We start from the raw sequence: 19,279 nt of genomic DNA on the forward strand, positions 1-19,279 counted from the left end.
TAACACTTACATTTCCCATGATGTTTGCTGATACAGTCTCAAAGAGAGTTATCTGTGTCTGAAGCACTTGGTGTTTGAATCATCAGTTTGTATTCAGTGGTTTCTCATATATTCCCCAAGTGTCCTTCTCTGTCCTCTGTCTGATGCTGAGGACAAATGTGCGGACAGGTGTCGTCGTCTTTTTACACGTGCATCATAAGACACACGACAACACGTCTTCCACCGTCCGTCCTGAGTGTCAGCCGGAGGTGAGCCGAGTGCACAGCCTGCGGCGCATTCACACCTGGAGTCACGCTGCACCTCTGACAGCTTTAAAGTGCGCAGCTCTCTCTCTCTCTCTCTCTCTCTCTCTCTCTCTCTCTCTCTCTCTCTGTGTCTCACTGCCTCTCAGCTGATCAATATCTCTTCTCACCTGAGGGTGCTGTTGGAGTGTGTGCTGTGGAGAGAGGAGAGGGTGGTGGAGGAGCGATAACGGCAGCAGAGGAGTGTGGTGAGGGGACATGAGGGAGAGCCGCAGAGATACAAGAACAAAAGCTGAAAGGAAAAGAAGAAAAAGTGTAGATGATATGGAAGACTACCCTCTTGTGTTTCCGCCCGGCTGCTGTTTGCACTTGTACCCCCCCCCCCCCCAAAAAAAAAAAAAAAAACCTCTAATCCCCTTTTCCCAAAATGACAGAGTCGATCTGGCCTCGGCTGTTGATTCTCTGGCTTAATTATTAAAGATTACTGATACTCCGGAGAGGTGTGACGAGCATGTGACCGCCTCGCATTGATCCTCACAGAGAGGGAGAGGGATGACAGGGATTTGAACCCCGGTTAAAGCACTTCTCTGCCTCCGAGCTATTACAATGTGGAGATAGTTCTGCATGATTAATATTCATGCATTATTCACAGCAGTGGCTGTGTTTCCCTTTTGATGCTTTAAGAAAATATTAGCATGAAAACACTTTGGAGGCTTTGAACTCCACGCTGGGTCTTTGGGATCCATACCGCCTCCTCCTCCTCTTCTTCTTCTTCTTCTTCTTCTTCTGGAGGTTGTTAACTGAAATCAAAGTGTTTTTAGTTGGTGTGAAGAGTTCGTTCTCAGCGTCCACTTTGCTGTGAAATATTTCATAGAACAGAGGCTGTGAGGTTACCGTACGTTACCGTCTGCTCTCACACTGACTGCAGTTAGTTTCAGTTTCACACTGTCAATCATGCTGCAATGCACGGCTGCTCCTCAAACTCAAGGATTCACTTTGCACATGAGGTTGTTTAAACTAATACCTGTCACCAAATTAGTCAATGCAAAAGCCTGTGTTGTTTTCCAATGTGTTCACACATGGCTCAAGAGGCTGTCATGCTGCCTGTCTAAACACATCTGCAGCACCATGACATGAACCAACTCTGCAGCTTTGTCAGCTCTCAAAGTGAAGTGCCCATAAAAAGCTGAGATTTTCTTTATATGCATGTGTGTGTGTGTGTGTAGGTGTGTGTGTGTGCACGCCTGCCAGAGAAAACAAAAGTTTTCAAATCAGAGAGGGAAGTGCAATCAGCTACCTCCGCGCCCCGGAGAGCGAAGGCCTTATCGTGCTGTATAAACAAACGGCAGCAGCGTGTAGGCGTCCTGTGTTGTAAGAAGGTGAGGATGGGCTGAGAGAGGAGGAGGAGGAGAAGATGAAGAAGAGCTCTCCGGAGAGCACAGAGAAGACATTAAAGGCTGCGGTATATGTTGAAGCATGAAAGGTGTGGTGGCAGTGTTTAGATTAGGACAGTGTGTGTGTTTTTGTGTGTGTGTGTGTGTGTGTGTTTCTGTGCTGCTTTATCTATTCATGTGAGTTCTGTGAAGTTTTCCCAGTTGGTGTTTTGTGCGATAATGTGCAAACAGAGCCTCGCTCAGCCGGCCCGGGCTCCACTTTGTGCTGAGCAAGGAGTGGGTCACAGGTCCTCAGAGGGAAAGAAAAACAGTACTGTTAAGACTTAAGACAACACAACCTTTCTGTGGACTGTGTGTTCGTACAATACACCTCTGTGTGCGCAAGCAAAGCCCACTCTCAAATGTGTGTGTGTGTGTTATTGTCGGGGTGGACGTCTCACAGACAAAGCTATTCTGAAGCTGGACAGAGCCGCTAAAGTTTAAGCTAGTGGTAATGTGTGTGTGTGTGTGTGTGTGTGTGTGTGGAGGAGAGAGAAAGGGGGGGGGGGTTGTGCTTTGCTTTTCTGGGCACCTCTCTCAGAGCTTTCTCTTCGAACCTCGGTGCATTCCAGCTTCTCCCTGCTTAAGCAAACAGAGAGCAGAGCGCTCCGCCGTCGCTCGCCGTGGCCGCCACTCTCCTCCCTCCTCCCTCCTCCCTCCCTCCTGCGAGCCTCCGGGCACGTTGGGCAACTGATACTGTAGATTTCGGCATTCCTCATCCTGCAGCAGGATTAGTGAATCCGTGTCAATCGCTTGCTAAACCATGCAGAAGGGTTTCTCAAGCAGAAAAAGAGTCCTGTGGAAGGAGCGACGAGGCCGTCTGAGGTGTTGTGATTTCTCTCTCCGCTCAGATAATCCTGCTGCTGCAGAGTTAAGTGATTGGTTAATGAACTTGTCTTCCAGGCCGGGGGTACGGCACAGACGGTTTTATGTGCCGTTCCAATATCAGAGCTCCTCTCCAGCCATCTTAACGATCAGGTGCTCCCAGAAAGTTTCTGAGAAAAACTGCGAAGAGGGATTTCCACCCTAATCCTTGAAATCTGTGAGGAATGTCAGGTCAGAATATGGCAGCATTTGTGCAGACCCCAAGGCGCTTCTTTCTTGCTGTGTTCTTACTTCTTCCTTTCTGATTGCACGTTCTCCCACAGCCAGAATAACATCCAGACATCTCTCTCTCTCTCTCTCTCTCTCTTTCTCTCTCTCTATCGCTCCGATCGATTCCCTCCTCATGTTTTTTGTATTTGTTTTGTTTTTCAGGTCAGCGGCAGGGAGTCTTTGGATAGTTTCTTGCGGCGTCAGAGGCCGCCGTTCTGCCGGACAGCATGCGAACGGAGGATGTTGTCTGAGTCGGGCCTCGCTGCTCTGTGTCTCACCTCGTCGTCCAGAGGGATGACGGCTCTGTGGTGCTCACTCTGGATTTCCTTCCTCCTGCCTCTCTGCGTCGCTCCGGCCCGGCTGCCCACCGCTCAGCCCACAGGTAGGACGCGACGCCGAGCCCCTCGCATACGTGTGCTGCATCACATCCTGCTGAAACAACACAGCACACACAGAGAAGATACAGTTTAGAAATGTCTGATCAGCTACCTGTGTCTTACACACTCTGTAGGACATTCAGAGTAGAAAATGTCCTTGAAGGCATCATAGATTTTGAGCAATGAAAGGGTTTTCTTTCTAAGTGGATGTATTTACACGTGAATATGAATTAAAAGGTAACTAAGCGACAATTTGAACTTTCTCATTGATCATATTACTAATGTGTTTAGTTGTTCTGGTTGAGCTAATGTGTGGATGTGACCACTGACTCCTGTGGGCCACCGTACGTATGTTTCAGCTCCCTGTTACAGAGAATAAGCTTTTATTGATTAGAGAACAAACGGCACATAAAAATCTGAGTAGAAAATGTCCTTGAAGGCATCGTGGGTTTTTTGAGCAATGAAAGGCTTTTCTTTCAAATTCCATAGAAAAATACAACACATGGAGAAACAGGAAGGATCAAACAGCTGATTGAGCGCAGGATCCTAATTGGTTCTTTAGTGGTGAAATCGTTAGTTGATGAATTGATTAGTCAGTGATTTTGTCACTTATCAAGCAAAAATGCCAAATATTGGCGGTTCCAACTCTTTCCGATATCAGTGTGAGTCGAACGTTCGTCGGTCGGAACAAAACAAAACTTGAAGCAGCAGCACAACAACAAAACACCAGCTCAGGGAAATAAAACCTCCTCGGGTTGGCTTCACACTCAGTTCTGAACCAGGCGCTCGTGAAGACGCTCGTCCAACAACGAGAGAGACGATGTTTTCAGCTCATCATCCACGTTCGCTTCTCCTCCTCCGTTGCTCCTTGCTTCATTTTCCATACTAATATGACATCTGCTTAGAACCAGCTTCCTGTGCGTTCATCACTTCAAATAGGGGCATTTCAAAAGGAACATTTATTGTTTATGAGAAAGTGGTGGAGTCTTTTTTTTTTACGAGGATTTAATTGGACTCTTCTTGGTTCGCTGAGCTTAGCGCGATTTTCCCTCTTTGTTCTCGAGGCAGAGAAATACCCAAAGATCAATCCAAAGTAAACGTCGACTGTGTTTTCTTTAATCTGTCCATATTGTGCAAAAAAAAAAACTAACACAGCAGAGTAATCTTTTTCTGAGGCGTTAGCCAAGTGTTGTTTTCTTTTCCTCCTCCCTCCCTTTTTGGTTTTTCTTTTAATGTGAGTTGTTTAAAATGAGTCTTTGACACACTTTACATGCTACAGTGCATTAAGAAAGACGAGGAGCTGGGCACGTTCTGGAGACGACCCAGCTGTCTTATACAAGCTGAGATGCCCTGTGTGTGTGTGTGTGTGTGTGTGTGTGTGTGTGTGTGTGTGTGTGTGTGTGGGTGGGTGTGTGTGCACATGCAAGAACATGGGCGTACAGTTTTTATTAACTTATACATGTGTGTGTGTGTGTGTGTGTGTGTGTCCATATAGCTGAGGTCCGACCACAGTTGTAGACTCAAGACTTGACACACAGACTTAAAATGGGAAAAACGAAGACTTGAAACTTCACTTACTTTAGACTGAACTACCTGAGGACTTGATTTGACTTGAGATGTGAAAACGAAAATTGAAAATTGTTCCATGTTTCAAGTTTGTACTTGGAAAGCTCCTGGAACAGTAAGACACAGACCTTGTATGTCACAGTTTTGGGTTTGTGCAGTGTGATGTGCCACAGCTCTGCGTCGGGACGATCCCGCCTGTGTCCTGCCGACTCTCCGTAGCCAAGAAAATCCCCCAGTTCTCGTCTTTCTGCCCCCCCCCCTGCCCTCTCTCATGTAAAACCCCACTGTTACAACAGACATGTTGTGATTCTTTGCGCCTGATTGCCTTCCCTGCTGGGAGCCATCACAGCCCATCATGCTTGGCATCCTCCAAAAAGCAGAGGGTGTTTTTTTTTGTTTGTTTTTTCTAAGCCCCCCCCCCCCCCCGGTGGCTGGTGTTCAGGCTGTGATCTCCATGTACCTTCACGTTACGCAGACGTGCACAAATACAGCCGCTCTGAAGAGGATATTGTTTCAAGGTGCTGATGTTTGTCATGTTCGGGGGGGGGGGGGGGGGTGATTCATCTGATGTGAAGTGGATGACGATCAGGTGAGAACATGCAACATGTGCAGCCACGTTTCCATCGAGAATGGTTGGAGTGTGATGCTGAAAATCTCATTTGAACTGGAGGTTAGATTTACTTCTCAGTCAGTGTCGTCGAAGTTTAATGACCACAGCCTGGAAAACCTGCATCTCCACACTTTGTTAGTAAGGAAAGCAGACACTTCTATCTGTTTTAAATAGAAGAAAACAATCTCATTATGGTCTAAATGTGGTTTCAGAAGTTTGTTTGATCCTGACAAGAATACAAATCTGAGAAAAAATACTCTCGTTTTTTGTATTTCTTGGCATAAAAGTGCAGTTATATGTTGAGTTTGTCCTTTAGTCAGAGGAGCAAAGCTGATAAATGAAGTCACTGTGCTCTGAGCTCTTCACTAACATACAGTCTTGTGGTTTGTTGGAGGTTTGCATCCCCTCTTCATTTGGGCTAATGATTCAGCACATGACATCACCACCTCAGAGGTCAAAGGTTGAATCCCGCTAGGAGCTTCTCTTCTCTACAAACATCCCATGTTTCACATGCGAGTAGAAATACTCTGGAAAAGCGGTCGAAGTAAACCGCAATGCAAAGATTCGGAACAACTGGAAACTTTTATACCGTCATGTCTTCAGGTAACTTGACGGATGGATACAGACTGAACGTCTCACACTGACTGCCCTGCAGCTAAAGGTCACAATATATTGCTTTCTCATGTTGAGCTGATGATTTACTGCCTCTGATAATCTGTGGACTGATTTTTGAAATACCTGAAATATTTCATTTTTAAAGGAAGGCAGAAAGAGGAGGTTATCAGAACACAGAACACATCCCTGACGGTTACTTACCTCCCAGACTTTTAACTCTCAGGTTCTACATTATCCTCATTTATCCGCCAATAGTGAAACTCTTGCATTTGTCCTCATGATGGGGTGATAAAGAAAGCTGTGAACATACAGCGGCCGTCAGCGCCTGGTGGTCATCTCCGGCCTGCGTCCTGTCTCTGCCGTCTCCCCCGCGGCCCCCTGGCCTCCAGCAGACTTCCCCACGTCCACAGATGGACGAGCAGTAGGGATAAAATGACGGTCGTTTACTGGCAGATGGCTCGATTTCCCCTCAGCCGCCACAGCACTGAGCTGCAAAGTTGTCACTTAGGTCTGTGTTTCTGTGTTTTGTGTGTGTGTGTGTGTGTGTGTGTGTGTGGCTGCTTGGGGGGTGCATGCAGATTAATGTTTGTGTGTCAGGGTCAGAAATTAGCAGGTGCCGAGGACAAAAATGCCCTTGAAAGTTTAGAGCAGGCATGTAAACATAAATTGAAAGGTAATGAAGCGACAATTTGGACTGCTCCATTAATCATATTACTAAAGTGTTCAGTTGTTTTTGTTGAGCTGCTTTAGATTAATGTGTGGATGTGGCCACTGACCCCTGTGGGCCACCGTAGGTATGTTTTTACCAGGGGTAAAAATTGTTTCCTGATACAGAAAATAAGCTTTTATTGATTAGAAAACAACTTCACGTGCTTGATAAGCTGTTTAAGTGATGGTACAAACTTTTCTTAAATATATATTTAAAAAAAAATTGTGGTTCAGATAGAGATTTCCCAGAGTGCCTTGCAAACAGATCATTTTATACTTTTTAAAAAGCCCCTTTAGAAGTAACAGGCTCTCTGGAATAACTCTTCAACTCATTCTCTGGACTGTATTTATTCCTGTGTGAGGTAAGGAGACACTGTGGTTTGTGTGTGTGTGTGCGCGAGTGTGTGAAGTGTAATTCCTTGTTTCCATTAAGTCCACCAAAATGTTGTTTCAGAGCGAGGCGTTGTTTATTTCTCCAAAGGCTGGTGGCGTTTCCAAATGTCCTGAAGAAAAGAAACGTTTGAGACGCCAAGTTTGACCGATGTGAGAGAGACTGATGACAAAGAGCAGAGACTGTGTGTGTACGTGTGTGTGTACATGTGTATGTGTGTACGTGCGTGTACGTGTGTGTGTGTATGTGTGTGTTTATTCTTTCATCGCCCGCGGATAGTTACTGACCATAAACCCCACCCACCACCCAGCCCCACCCCCCCACACCGATGCCCCCGCGGAGCTCGGATGAAATATTTGGCTCCTCAGCTCTGACGTTGTCTGTGTAGTGGCAGACATATAAATTCAACACATTCAGTTTTGCCATTGCGTGTGTGTGTGTGTGTGTGTGTGTGTGTGTGTGTGTGTGTCTCACAGAGCAGGCCTACGTGGAGTCTGCACTTAAGTGAATGTTATGTCTGTATGAGCAGAGGCGGATTATGAAAGGGAGGCAATAAAAGAAGATGAAAAGAGAGAAAGATAGAAATTAAAGGATAGCTGTGTGTGTGTGTGTGTGTGTGTTACAGAGGGGGAGCATGGGTGTGTGTGGTCAGTAAGCTCTTAACCATAGAAGAAAGCAAAAATGTATGTCATCTTTAGAAAAAGAAAACGACTGTGTGTGTGTGTGTGTGTGTGTGTGTGTGTGTGTGTGTGTGTGTGTGTGTGTGTGTGTGTGTGTGTGTGTGTGTGTGTGTGTGTGTGTGTGTGGTTGGGTGTCTGTGTGAGGTCACTGACCCCCTGCCTCCCCTCCTGGCAAGGACTGTAAATTTCAGCAGGGGTTGTTTGGATCGTTAGGACACTCGTTAAAACCACGCCATCCACAGATTTACACTCAGGCTCTACAAGACACACACACACACACACACACACACACACACACACACACACACACACTGTCACTCTCTCTCTCTTCTTGTGTCTGTGTGACACACTTGATTTTGAAGACCTGTCCTGTGTGTGTGTGTGTGTGCGCGTGTGTGTGTGTGCGCGTGTGTGTGTGTGTGTGTGTGTGTGTGTGCAGATGCATGCAGCGTTTACAACCAGCTTGTTAAACTGTTCTTCAGCTCTTCTCTGTGCTACAGTCCAACTGCTCGTCTGATTCGTCCAAGTTCCTCTGGTCTGTTTGTGTCTGTGGTCGTCGAGGACACTCACATTCATGTCGCTCAAAAAACTGTTAAAAGTTTTTATGGAAACCGTCACAGAAGTTCAGTTTCTTAAAGCAGGACTAAGCCTTTATTGTGGGACTACACTGAGTCCATGGAGCTGAAAATAACCAGGTCATATTTTCTGATCTGCTCGTTTTCTATGAATGGACAATTTAATTTCAGTGTTTTAAAATCAGTTAAATGCTGCATCAGAACAAATGCGCTGTTTGTTGTCTGAAACTGAGCTATGCAACAGACAAACAGGTGGTGGCGTCACTCCGGGTCAAACTACTCCTTTAAAAGAAGATCTGGACTCGGCAGCACTGGTCTGGTGACATGTCGACAGACCTGATGTGCAGTTTGATCGGGCAGGAATCAGTGGGACGGGACAGATGTGAGCTATGAGCAGACTATTGGAATCACTGCTTCAGCTTTTGAATTCTTATGTTACACAGTCAGTGATATGTGTCACAATTACCCAGTGGACATTTTCACCACACAGTCCAGCTGATTGGGTTTCTGGGGTTCAAGATGTTTTTGCCTTTCCAGTGTGTATTTATAGAAACATTTTCTTTTTTTTTTTTCAAGTATGGTAGTCGTGTCATTTTCTGTGGAGCACTCACCATCCCCACCGTTTAATCACGCTATTATGTAAATGAGCACTGCTCCCTGTGTGGGCTCTACATGACTCTGACAATCAGACCGTTCATCACAACTTTAAGCACAAATTTACACCAATCACTTCTTCTTCTTCTTCTTCTTCTTCTTCTTCTTCTTCTTCCTCCTCCTGCAGCAGCAGCAGCTCTCTCTGGCTCACTGTGTCTCTGCATGAATGTTCATTTCCCTGGCAACTTTATCAAGAAATCTTTTGGCAAGCGTGGGAAGTGCACGGGCCAAATAAGCTTTGGAGAATGACTATTTGTTGAACAATGACTGTTCTATCCTCAGTCCATCAGGCACTTAATCCAACAGACACTTTGGACACTTTTCTGGATGGGATTGAAACATTAAACACGACTCAGAGTCCCATTTAACAAGGGATCATGGTGGGGTGCTTCTCCTGGACTACTGTGAGACGCGGTCACGTGATTTACAGCAAAGCATTGTCACCTATAACAATGAATTTATACATTATCCAGCAGAAGGTCCTGAATTCACACAGTGGCCATCCTTCAGGAAAAACAATCTAACAGATTATGTATTTTCAATAACATATTTAACTTTGTGTCGTCTCGTCCCGCTGAGCATATTATGTATTAGGGAGATTTTCATTAAGCGCTCACTGTATTACTGTCTAGACGCAGTATTTTTCCAAGGATAACACACAGCTGAGCGCAAGTGGAAAAAGCCCGTTGCTAAGCAAAATGTTATTAAAGGTTTTCATATCAGATCACAGACTCGAGTGAAAATGGTCGGCTTGAATCAGACTGAATTGTGAAACAGCAAGGGTTTTATATTTCAGGCCTAGTGCTGGACATTGAATTTCTTTACTTACTTATTTACTAAAAATACATACGTTCATCTGTCATACTGAGTATTGCAACCTGTAAAGTATCGAAAGTCAGTATTAAATACTTACACATACATTTTTTTTCTCATATATTTATTCGTATTTAAGAGCATTTGTCAAAATATCTTCAGATTCAAACCTTAAACCTGCATTAAATGATGATCGCAAGCGGTCAACACAACACTGGCATGGTGAACTTGTGACACGGTGCAACGTTAGCATTAATTATGAGTCGTGTTTCCTGAAGTTATTCTCCTTTTAGCTCAGTTTTAGTCTCCACCAACTCCCGAGAAAATGATCTGGCTCATTAGCTGCTAATTGTTCCTTCATGTCGACTTGGTAGGTCCTAATCCTGCATGTTGTCCAGTGCTGGGCAGGTAACCTACAAAAGCAGCTGTCTGTCACTGTGAGGGAACCCAAACAGTAAAGATGCAGCTCAGAAAACCAAAACAATGAGCTGAAAGATGCTAAAATGCTGTGTGGAGCTGAGCTAGCATCAGGTGATAACTCTCAGGCGGGTGACCTCTTTCACATATTTTAATAAAAATATTGATCGTAGCAGCTTTAAAGTCAAATCAAAATGTTAACAATACAGGGCTTGATTTCAAATTAAAAGCTCTTCCTTTCCCCTGTAAGTAGAGAGAGGGAAATCCTCCCTGAAGTCAGCAGACTCTGTCAGGTTTGGGTTAAACGTACACTCAGGCGAGCCTTCGCTGGGTATGGAAAAAAGTGTCAGACAGCTGTAGATCAGTAGGTCACTGTCAGCCAGCGGCCTTCGTTCAAACCTTGTCTGCAGGCCACAGCTATGTATGTATTAATACACCTCATTAATGCCCTTTGAAAGCCTCTCTGCATGTCACTCCATGAATTATGGATTCAAATACAGACCTGTCTGTGTGTTCAGCTCACGTCTAACCCTGCCACCTTCTCCGCGGTGGGTGTTTTTTTATTATTTTTTTTATGTCTCTTTCTTTTCACTTTCATTCCCACTCAGCACACACACACAGATATAATGTGACATGCACACAAACTCATTTTAAATCTTCTCAGATATCGGCTCTTTTATTTTTCTATTTTTTGGCATGTTTTCAAATCTCAATCAGTATCTGATCCCTTTGATTGCTGCATGTTCTGCCAGTTTCAGCCTAATGATGTTTTCGCAGCACCTACACACACACACACACACACACACACACACACACACACACACACACACACACACACATGTATATGTCCTCTGCTCTACCTCTGGCTGTGATTCAGGACGGCTCTCAGCCTGCTGGCTGACAGCGGCGTTGACATACGGCGGGTTTTTAATTACAAAGCTCCCCTTAAGGAAATTGTTGAGATACTTAACAGATAAGGCAGACATGGAGGGGAACAAAGAGGCTCGTTGTGTCGTATCAGGAGGACTGCTTTTGGAGGGCGCGCAGGGAGGGGAGGGTGGGAGTTGGGGGTTAGTCAGCTGGAGCGGCAGTTAAATCTGACAAAATATTTTTGTGCTGTGAAGTGACTGGTTGATGGTGTTTTATTGAAAGTTTCGTGTCTCCTGAAAACAATGTCTCTGGCTCTCTTTTTTCCCATCATGCCTTTCTCTCTCTCGCTCTCTCTCTCTCTCTCTCTCTCTCTCTCTCTCTCTGGCTGACACCTGGATTTATGGCCACCATTGGTTTAATTACATAATTTTGACTGAATTGTCATGATGGATGGTGATTACAAAACGAAGCCAATATACACTGTCCTTGTGCATGTATAAACATGTTTGTGTGTGTGTGTGTGTGTGTGAGTGTGAGTGTGTGTGTGGGTGTGGGTGTGTGTGTGTGTGTGTGTGTGTGTGCACGCTTTGAGCCTTTGAGCCAACCCCACTGGAGGAGTGTATTTTGTTGCTGGCAGAGGCAAACAGATGGCAGGTTGTGTGCCGAGCTGTAAGGAGTCCAACACTCTCTCTCTCCCTCTCTCTCTCACACACACAAACACACACACACACACAGACAAAGGCAGAGAGAGAGAATCCAGGCTTGATCTGTCCCACCCATCACTCAGCCCCTTGACTCCCCCTCTACACCCCAAATGGCTCCTCCGCCACACACACACTCACACAGACTTGCACAAATAGTCATGTACTTGTTTCTTTTTCTTTGTGCATCTATTTGTTATTTTACTTCTCTTACCAATACTTTACTTTCTTACTTTAACTGTTGGTTTGCTTCAGTTTTTTCACCTTATTGTGAAGCGCTTTTAGCTTCATTTTTGTATACACTCGTTCTATACGTCTTTCTTTGCCTTTCGCTGTCATAATGACACACAAATATGCCTTAAACCAGTGAAGGTGAGGCAGTGTCCACACCGGACAGGTCACTGGGGCTCACGCGTACATTCAGCTCTTAGTTTCCAAATATCTGGATCCTGGGATCAGACCTCAGAATATCAACTCGTTAATGGCCTGACCCGACATAGGTGGGAAATAAGAATGAGAGTTGGATGCAAGTCGGCCGCCACACTGGGATTGACACAGCTCTCTGATCACGTAATCTGTCGCAGTGAACATCTCGAAAGAGTCTCACTCTGACGCATCCTGCGTGACCTTGGGCCTGAGGGAGGAGACTCATGCAGGTGCAGGAGGAAACATGCAAACTTGACCAAGAAGATCTCCAGTGGATAATAATTAATAATCTCTCATTGTATCCATCACACGTCCCTCTCTCTCTCTCCCTCTCTCTCTCCCTCTCCCGCTCGTTCTCTCTCTCTCTCGCTCGCTCTCTCTCTCTCTCTCCCTCTCTCTCTCCCTCTCCGGCTCGTTCTCTCTCTCTCGCTCGCTCTCCCTCTCTCTCTCTCTCTCCCTCTCCCGCTCGTTGTCTCTCTCTCTCCCTCTCTCTCTCTGTGACCACTAACCAGAAGCAGAGCTGTCCTGTCTGGCTCTGCTGCACCCCATTTACATTTCTGTGAATGGAAACAGAGAGCCAACAGACAGTGTTCGACATTGTGTGTGTGTGTGTGTGTGTGTGTGTGTGTGTGTGTGTGTGTGTTGGGAGAGAGAGGGAGGGGGGAGGGAGGCTGTGAGTGGGTAGGGGCATGTGCTTACCTCCTTGCTCGTGAGTGTGTGTCTCTTTCATCTTCCTCCCTCTGTCTTCCTCCTCTTCTCTCTCTCTCTCTTCCTCTCTTGCCTTTTCTCTCTCTCTCTCTCTCTCTCCTTCCTCATGGTCACACTCACACATCTGCTCACTCTGTCCCTTCATCCTCCTCCTCTTCTTCCTCATGTCTGCCAGGACAAATTCAAATTTGCTTTAATATCACGACCATAATTAAGCACCGTACTGCCAAAGCAGGTGATACCAGCTTTACAGTAGAAGTAAAATAATTCAGATTTTCCCTTTCCTCCTCCGCCTCCTCATTTTCTTTCTTTCTTTCTCAGCTGGTTCATCCATCCTTCTTTGCTCGCCGCCGCCGCCGTGTTGTTCAAAAAGATCCAGGGTCTCTCCTCACGCCCTCACATGCGCTTCTGTTTAAGGCCCCCCCACATCCAGGGCAGCTGACACATCTAATATTGAAACCAAACTCGGCTTCCATCCCTCCCACGTCTTCCCTCTCTCCCCCCTCCGTCACCCCAACTCTCCCCTGTTATTTTGCCAGGAGAGCTAAAATAATAAACCCTTGTACCGTCTGCAGAGCGTAATGGAAGCCTTTTTTCTCCCTGGAAAGAGGAGAAAGAGAGACTTGGTGTTGCGCTGGCTAACGGCAGAGCAGTGACAGTGGAGCTGACTCCAGTTTTGGTTTTTTAAAATAACCCACGTCAGAAAATTTTTCAAAACTCCCATGAAATGTTATTTTTGACTGTGGTGAATCTGGTAATTGGCTGCATTTTTTCCTCGTGTGACAACTTTCTCCTCACCGTGGTTTATCTGCTGTGTATCACCAACCACAACGTTGTTTACCCAGGGAGGAGCTCTGCCTTTGTGTGTGTGTGTGTGTGTGTGCGTGTGTGTCTGGTCTTTTTAAGCATCACTTGGTTGCAGACTTCTTACAGGGTCGTGATATCATCAGTGACCTTTATCGACCTGATAAGAACACGTTGCAACAACACTGATAGAGCTGAGCTCCTCCTTGAGTAGTCTCCGACACCCTGCTGATACAGTGGCCTTTACCTGACAGAAACTATAAAGTCCGACGTCTGAGAAATAAATCGACACTGAGACTCTCTAGTTTTTGTTAGCTGCAGTGTTTTGCTGCCCTGGTCTTGACAACAGAGTCTAAAATGGGAATAGTATCTCGCGGTTTCTGGAACGGTCTTGAAATGTGAATTAAGTTCATTTTGAAAACCAGAAATCCCAGTGGAAACAGAAGTGGCGTGTGCTACTCACCAGTACTGCTGGTTTGTATGAAACTGTGTGCCATTATGGTCATTTTATACACCTACGTGTTAAAAATGTATTAGTTAGAGTTCGTTAAAGGTCCCTTAATGTGTTTTATTTGAAATGTTGATCCATAAGAAGATATATTTGTGGTTTTGAGAACCAAAAACCATCACAGTGTAGTTTTACATCTCCTCTCTAAGGTTTCTCTCTGGAGCTCTAGTAACAACAGCCAATCAGAAGAGAGGAGGCGCTGAGCCTCTCTTCTGATTGGTTGAATGTTTCCTGAGTGATTAAATAAAATTATGGAAGATTTCTGGTAAAAACACTCAGAGAAACCAAATCCTGAGGCATGGCTGAGAACGGTGACTACTTTGTTGTGACATCACAAAGTTACAGAAGTCCTGACGGCTCATTTTGAGGCTCAGTTCCTGAATACAGGCTGTGTGTATTTCACTGCGGACTGAGCGCTTTGATGCTTTTAATATAGAACCTAGACCTGTGTTATAATAAAAGAACACATGGAAGTCTGTCTTTATAAAATATGGGACCTCTGATAAAAGGCTGTTCGGTGAGAGGTAGTGCTGAGAAGATTTAATGAGTAAAATGATTCATTGTTGACAGAAGATTAATCAAAATCAGTTATTTATTGGGCAAAAATTCTGTTCAAATGTGAGGATTTGATGCTTTTCTCTAATTATTATATCACTGTAAATCAAATGTTTTCATGTCTGTTGGTGATGGACATTTTTCCATTGTTTTTCTGATCCTGACTGATATTGACCTAACGATCAGTCTGTTGATAATAAATGTAATAATGAAGAGATTAATTGTTAAGCTAAGTTATCATTATGAATGTTTTTAAGGCTTCAGTCTCAGAGATAAAACCCTAAACTGTCAGCCAGCGAGCCGCTTCACGGGAGCAGTTGGGAGTCAAGTGCGGGTGCTTTGCTCAGTGGCACGGTGGCACTGGCTGAATGGAGGCGCAATTGAACATTTTCATGTGTGAAGCACTATACTGTCGTATTGTGCTCCTGAGGAAACGCCATTGACTCTTTAATGAATGGCGAAGCAAGGACTGTAGGCCACGGTGGAGTGGAGGCACATACAGGCACAGTCACCTTGGTAACTGAAGTGGTTACCATAGATATGTCGGGCTGTCCGGCTACAGACGAGCAGATGTTTCAGTTCATTTCGGTCGTTTTGCATTCATCCTGTTGTGCGTTGTTCAGACTGTGTTGGTGTAGACGTCTCAGGTTGTTGTTCTTCCCCAGACAGAGGCTCCTCTCTGTGGCCTGTCTGTGCTGTGAGTGAAGGCCGGTCCACGAGGGAAGCGGGAGGGAGGGATGACAGGATTAGAGGCTTTCCTGCTCCTGTCCTGCTCTCATAAGCGAACACACTTAACACAACAAGCGCTGCGTTCAGGAGTTTTTACTTTCTCATCAACAAATTCCAGAGTCCGACGTAAGGAAAAGTGATTATTGAGTCACTAAGAGGAAAAAAACGGGATTAACACAGAGTAAAGGTTTGGTGCTTGGTGGTTCAGTAGCAGGCCGGTACGGGACAGGAAGCAGCTCAGGAAGTGTTTGTGGGTGCTCCTGCTGATCAGAAGCACATGGCGGCTCAGATCAACAGCATGGTTTCACGGTGAGAGGTAACAAGAGCGAGGGGAGAGAGACGGACCTACGCAGTCCCACCGCACTAATAACCAGCATCGTAAACAAAGCAGTTAACGCTTTTATGTCCTGCTGATCCCGACCCAGGGACACGCCCACCCTGCCTCCACCTTCAGACCCTCCCTGGATCAAACACACCTACTGCTGAAATTTACGCAGCAGGTTTTATGAGCGCTTTATTAGATTAGGACACTGAAATGGACCAAACTGTTTAAATTTAGATCATTTTTAGTCTTTTATGACCTCAGCAATTTGGTGTACTAGAAATCATTTTAGCAGCATTTTTTTTTTTTTTATTGAAGTGGATGTTGATTTGATGATTGTTGCTTGGTCTGTTTTAAAACTGACTGAAGAGAACTCTTGAAATATAATTACATATGGAGGCAGGGGTGTAACCAGGACTTCAGAAAATCCCCCAATCATATGCCTGTATATATGTTTGATTATTCACATATAATTTATTCAGTTAACTGTTTCATTTTTAAAACATTTCACGTCCCTACATGAAGATTTAAATGCTGTTTCAAAGCCTTTTTTTTACACCGCCAGGAATAAGAATAGAGTATTTTCGAATTGACAAAGAGTTTTCAGGCCTAAAAACGGTTTCTTTTAAATATATGTGTCTTAAATAACTGGAATTACCCTGTAAAGTCGACTACATACACAAGTTTTAATTTTTAACTCACCTTAAGCCTCCGAAATTCCCAGGAAAAATACAAAGGACATGACCTTAGTGTCCGCTAGAGCCCTGCACAGGTTTACACTGGCTGCCATATATTTCCTGCTCCATGTCTCTGGTGCTGGTGGTGTTTGTTCAAAGTGAAGAAAACATGTAAAAGGTTGATAAAAGGCTCCTTCTTAGTAATGCTTGACAGATTAATTAGCAAAGTCTCGATGAGGTTTTAACTTTCAGCTCAAAGCTTCTCTTTGTCACCATTGTTAACTTGTGTGAAACACAGAGTCAGTGTGAGAGAGTGTAAACACGATTACTGGGGCTTTTTTTTTTTTTTTTTGTTTATCTATCTTATGGGATGAATACACAACACTGCTGTCTAGGTTTGCAACGTTGCTACGGCGACACAGCGATGCAGTGTGTGTAGGTGTGGGTGTGGGTGTGTGCTCAGGAGACAAGTGTGCCTTTGGACTGATCACACTCTATGACACTGATGTCTCTCTCACCACACACACACACACACACACACACACACACACGCATACACACACACACACACACTGCTATCACTGTCTTACCAGGGCAGGACATTATTTGTGGGGGCAGGTCATCCCAGCTGGAGAGTATCAGAAGTTGTCTGTCAGATGGGGGGGGGGGGTTAACACTTGCCACACTGAGAGGTCAGGGCAGGGTCCTGGTCGGGGTCAGCAAAGGTCAAAGTTGAACGTTTCAATCAGGCGTGTCCTCGTGCTGCGTGTTGGGAGATGGTTTCCTTCAGCCGGTTCTTGTCTTCACGGATCTGAGATGAAATGTCACTTTGAACTTTCAGAAAGTCTCTTTGTGATTTATTCAGATCGTTTGAAGTTTAAATTATGGATTTTTATAAAAAGAAAATATTCAACCTTCAGGTTTTTGACCATGAATATGTCGAACTACATGATGATTGAAATTTCTGTCTTGTTTTGTCATACTGTTTATATTAGCTTTTGTATTTGGCTATTGAAGGCAAATCCTCTAGTGGGAGTGTTTTATGATGGTGACTTTATTTTAACTATAACAGACCTGGTTCAGGCCGATATGCAATAAAATAATGTGTCACAATACTTGGGCTGGCCTGTATCGAGATATTACATCTTGGATATCGCTGTGTAATCTCCATGTAAACCTATAACAGACACTCCCATCAGGTTATAGTAAGTTTAAACAGCTATACAATGTCACAATGTAAAATTACATATACTTTCAAATCATGCAAAGTTTTAATCACTTCATCTTCACCTGAACTCGCCACTGCTCAGTGAAGAGAGCTGTTAATTGGCAGATAATGTTGTGGACATGCTCTTGCCACATTTTCAGCTTTTTGTCTTTTTCTGATCACTTCCCTGATTCAGCAGCGTCGCTCTCAGGATACATTAGTGCTGACGGAGCATCGGTCTGTGTGAAGTCGTCTGCTTTCCCAGTGTGACCCTGTGCTTCAATATCCTGCACAGCTGACTCTTGGAGTTTCACCTCTGTTCATGTTTTTATGGGAAAGTTAAGTGTGCAGACAACTTGCAGCCTAAGAAAAAAAGAAAAGAAAAAAGAAAAGACCTGAATTCTGAGAGATCCGAAAAGCCGCCTAGTAATCAGATTGGTTCCTGGGTGTTGTTTAGGGAAGTGTGATTATGTTGTATAGTAGCCCCACACACACTTCTCAGACATCCTGGCTTTTGTGGGCCGAGCTTCTTACACTTGTCTGTTGAATTGAAACTAGGCCAGTTCGTCTTTGGAATGACAATTACCGTGGACCAAGCCCAGGCCCTGTTCTGAGTCTGGAGGGATGGAGGGGAGGCGGGGGTGATGATGATGAGGATATGAAAGGAGCAAAGACGATTGGGCGCTGCCAAGATGCTCTGGACGTACAGTAGCTTCCGATGCTCGTTAACGCAGCCGAGCGGGGGGGGGGGGTGAGGGGTGAGGGTTGGGGGAGGGCTGGCACAGGCCGGGGCGGGATGTTTAGAGGCAACGTCTATCTTTAACTTGATTTTAGGGGCTCTTTTGATAAAGGGCGGCTCAGCTCGGCAAAGAATGGAGGCAACAAGCTGGGGAAACCCTCTCTCCCTCCCTCCTCTCTCCTCTTTTCTCCTCTCCTCCCTTGATCTCCACCGAGCCATCCCTCTTTTCTCTCCATCTCCTCCTGGCAGGCTTCTCCGCAACGGTGTGAGGTTGTCAGGCTGGCCCAGATTAAGGGCATTGTCCGAAGGTATTTACATCCGGCCAAACCATATTAAACAGAGATTAGGGGCTTTCACTGCACATTGCAAAAAAAAGGAAGAAAAAAAAAAAAAACGAAGGAGGTTAAAAAAAAAAAAAAAAAGAAGGGGGAGCTTTTCCAGGACGAGCAGGATTTACAATTGGCATAGCTGTGAAATGGAGGAAGAGAAATGTGCTCTTTATGGAGGTGATGGTTGTTGTTGTGATGGTGGTTGGAAGGGGGGGGGGGCTGCACAGATCCTGTTTGAAGGTCATGTGATGCTGGCTTGTCTGAGGGGGTGTTGAGTGTGCCAAACAGTTGGCAGCTGGTCCAGTTTTTCAGCGTACCGTACGGAAGCAAAAGAATCTGTTGGTGGGACACAGCGAGCAGACGAGCTGCTGCGGAGGACGTCTCGGCCTGAACCAGGCTGCCTGTCTGTGTGCCTGCAGCTCTTTGCTCTTATTTTTGTAGCTCTGTTTCATTTTCAGTATAAAGAGGGTTAATGCTGAGACTGAAAGTGAGTCTGATGGGGTAAGAAAGAGTCAGACAATCAAACAG

At 45.1% G+C, this 19,279-nt stretch overlaps 1 protein-coding gene across 1 annotated transcript in view; it reads left to right on the top strand.

Moving 5' to 3' along the window:
- Positions 1 to 3,010: 3,010 nt before the first annotated feature.
- fgfr3 (fibroblast growth factor receptor 3) overlaps positions 3,011 to 19,279 on the top strand; it is a 69,824-nt gene continuing 53,555 nt past the window's right edge. The window contains exon 1 of the mRNA XM_022751305.1: positions 3,011 to 3,152. Within this exon, the coding sequence (XP_022607026.1) occupies positions 3,011 to 3,152 (142 nt within the window). The remainder of the gene's footprint in view (positions 3,153 to 19,279) is intronic.

The sequence above is a fragment of the Seriola dumerili genome, unplaced genomic scaffold, assembly GCF_002260705.1.
Source record: "Seriola dumerili isolate Sdu_G_001 unplaced genomic scaffold, Sdu_1.0 BDQW01000149.1, whole genome shotgun sequence".
Classification (NCBI taxonomy): domain Eukaryota; kingdom Metazoa; phylum Chordata; class Actinopteri; order Carangiformes; family Carangidae; genus Seriola; species Seriola dumerili.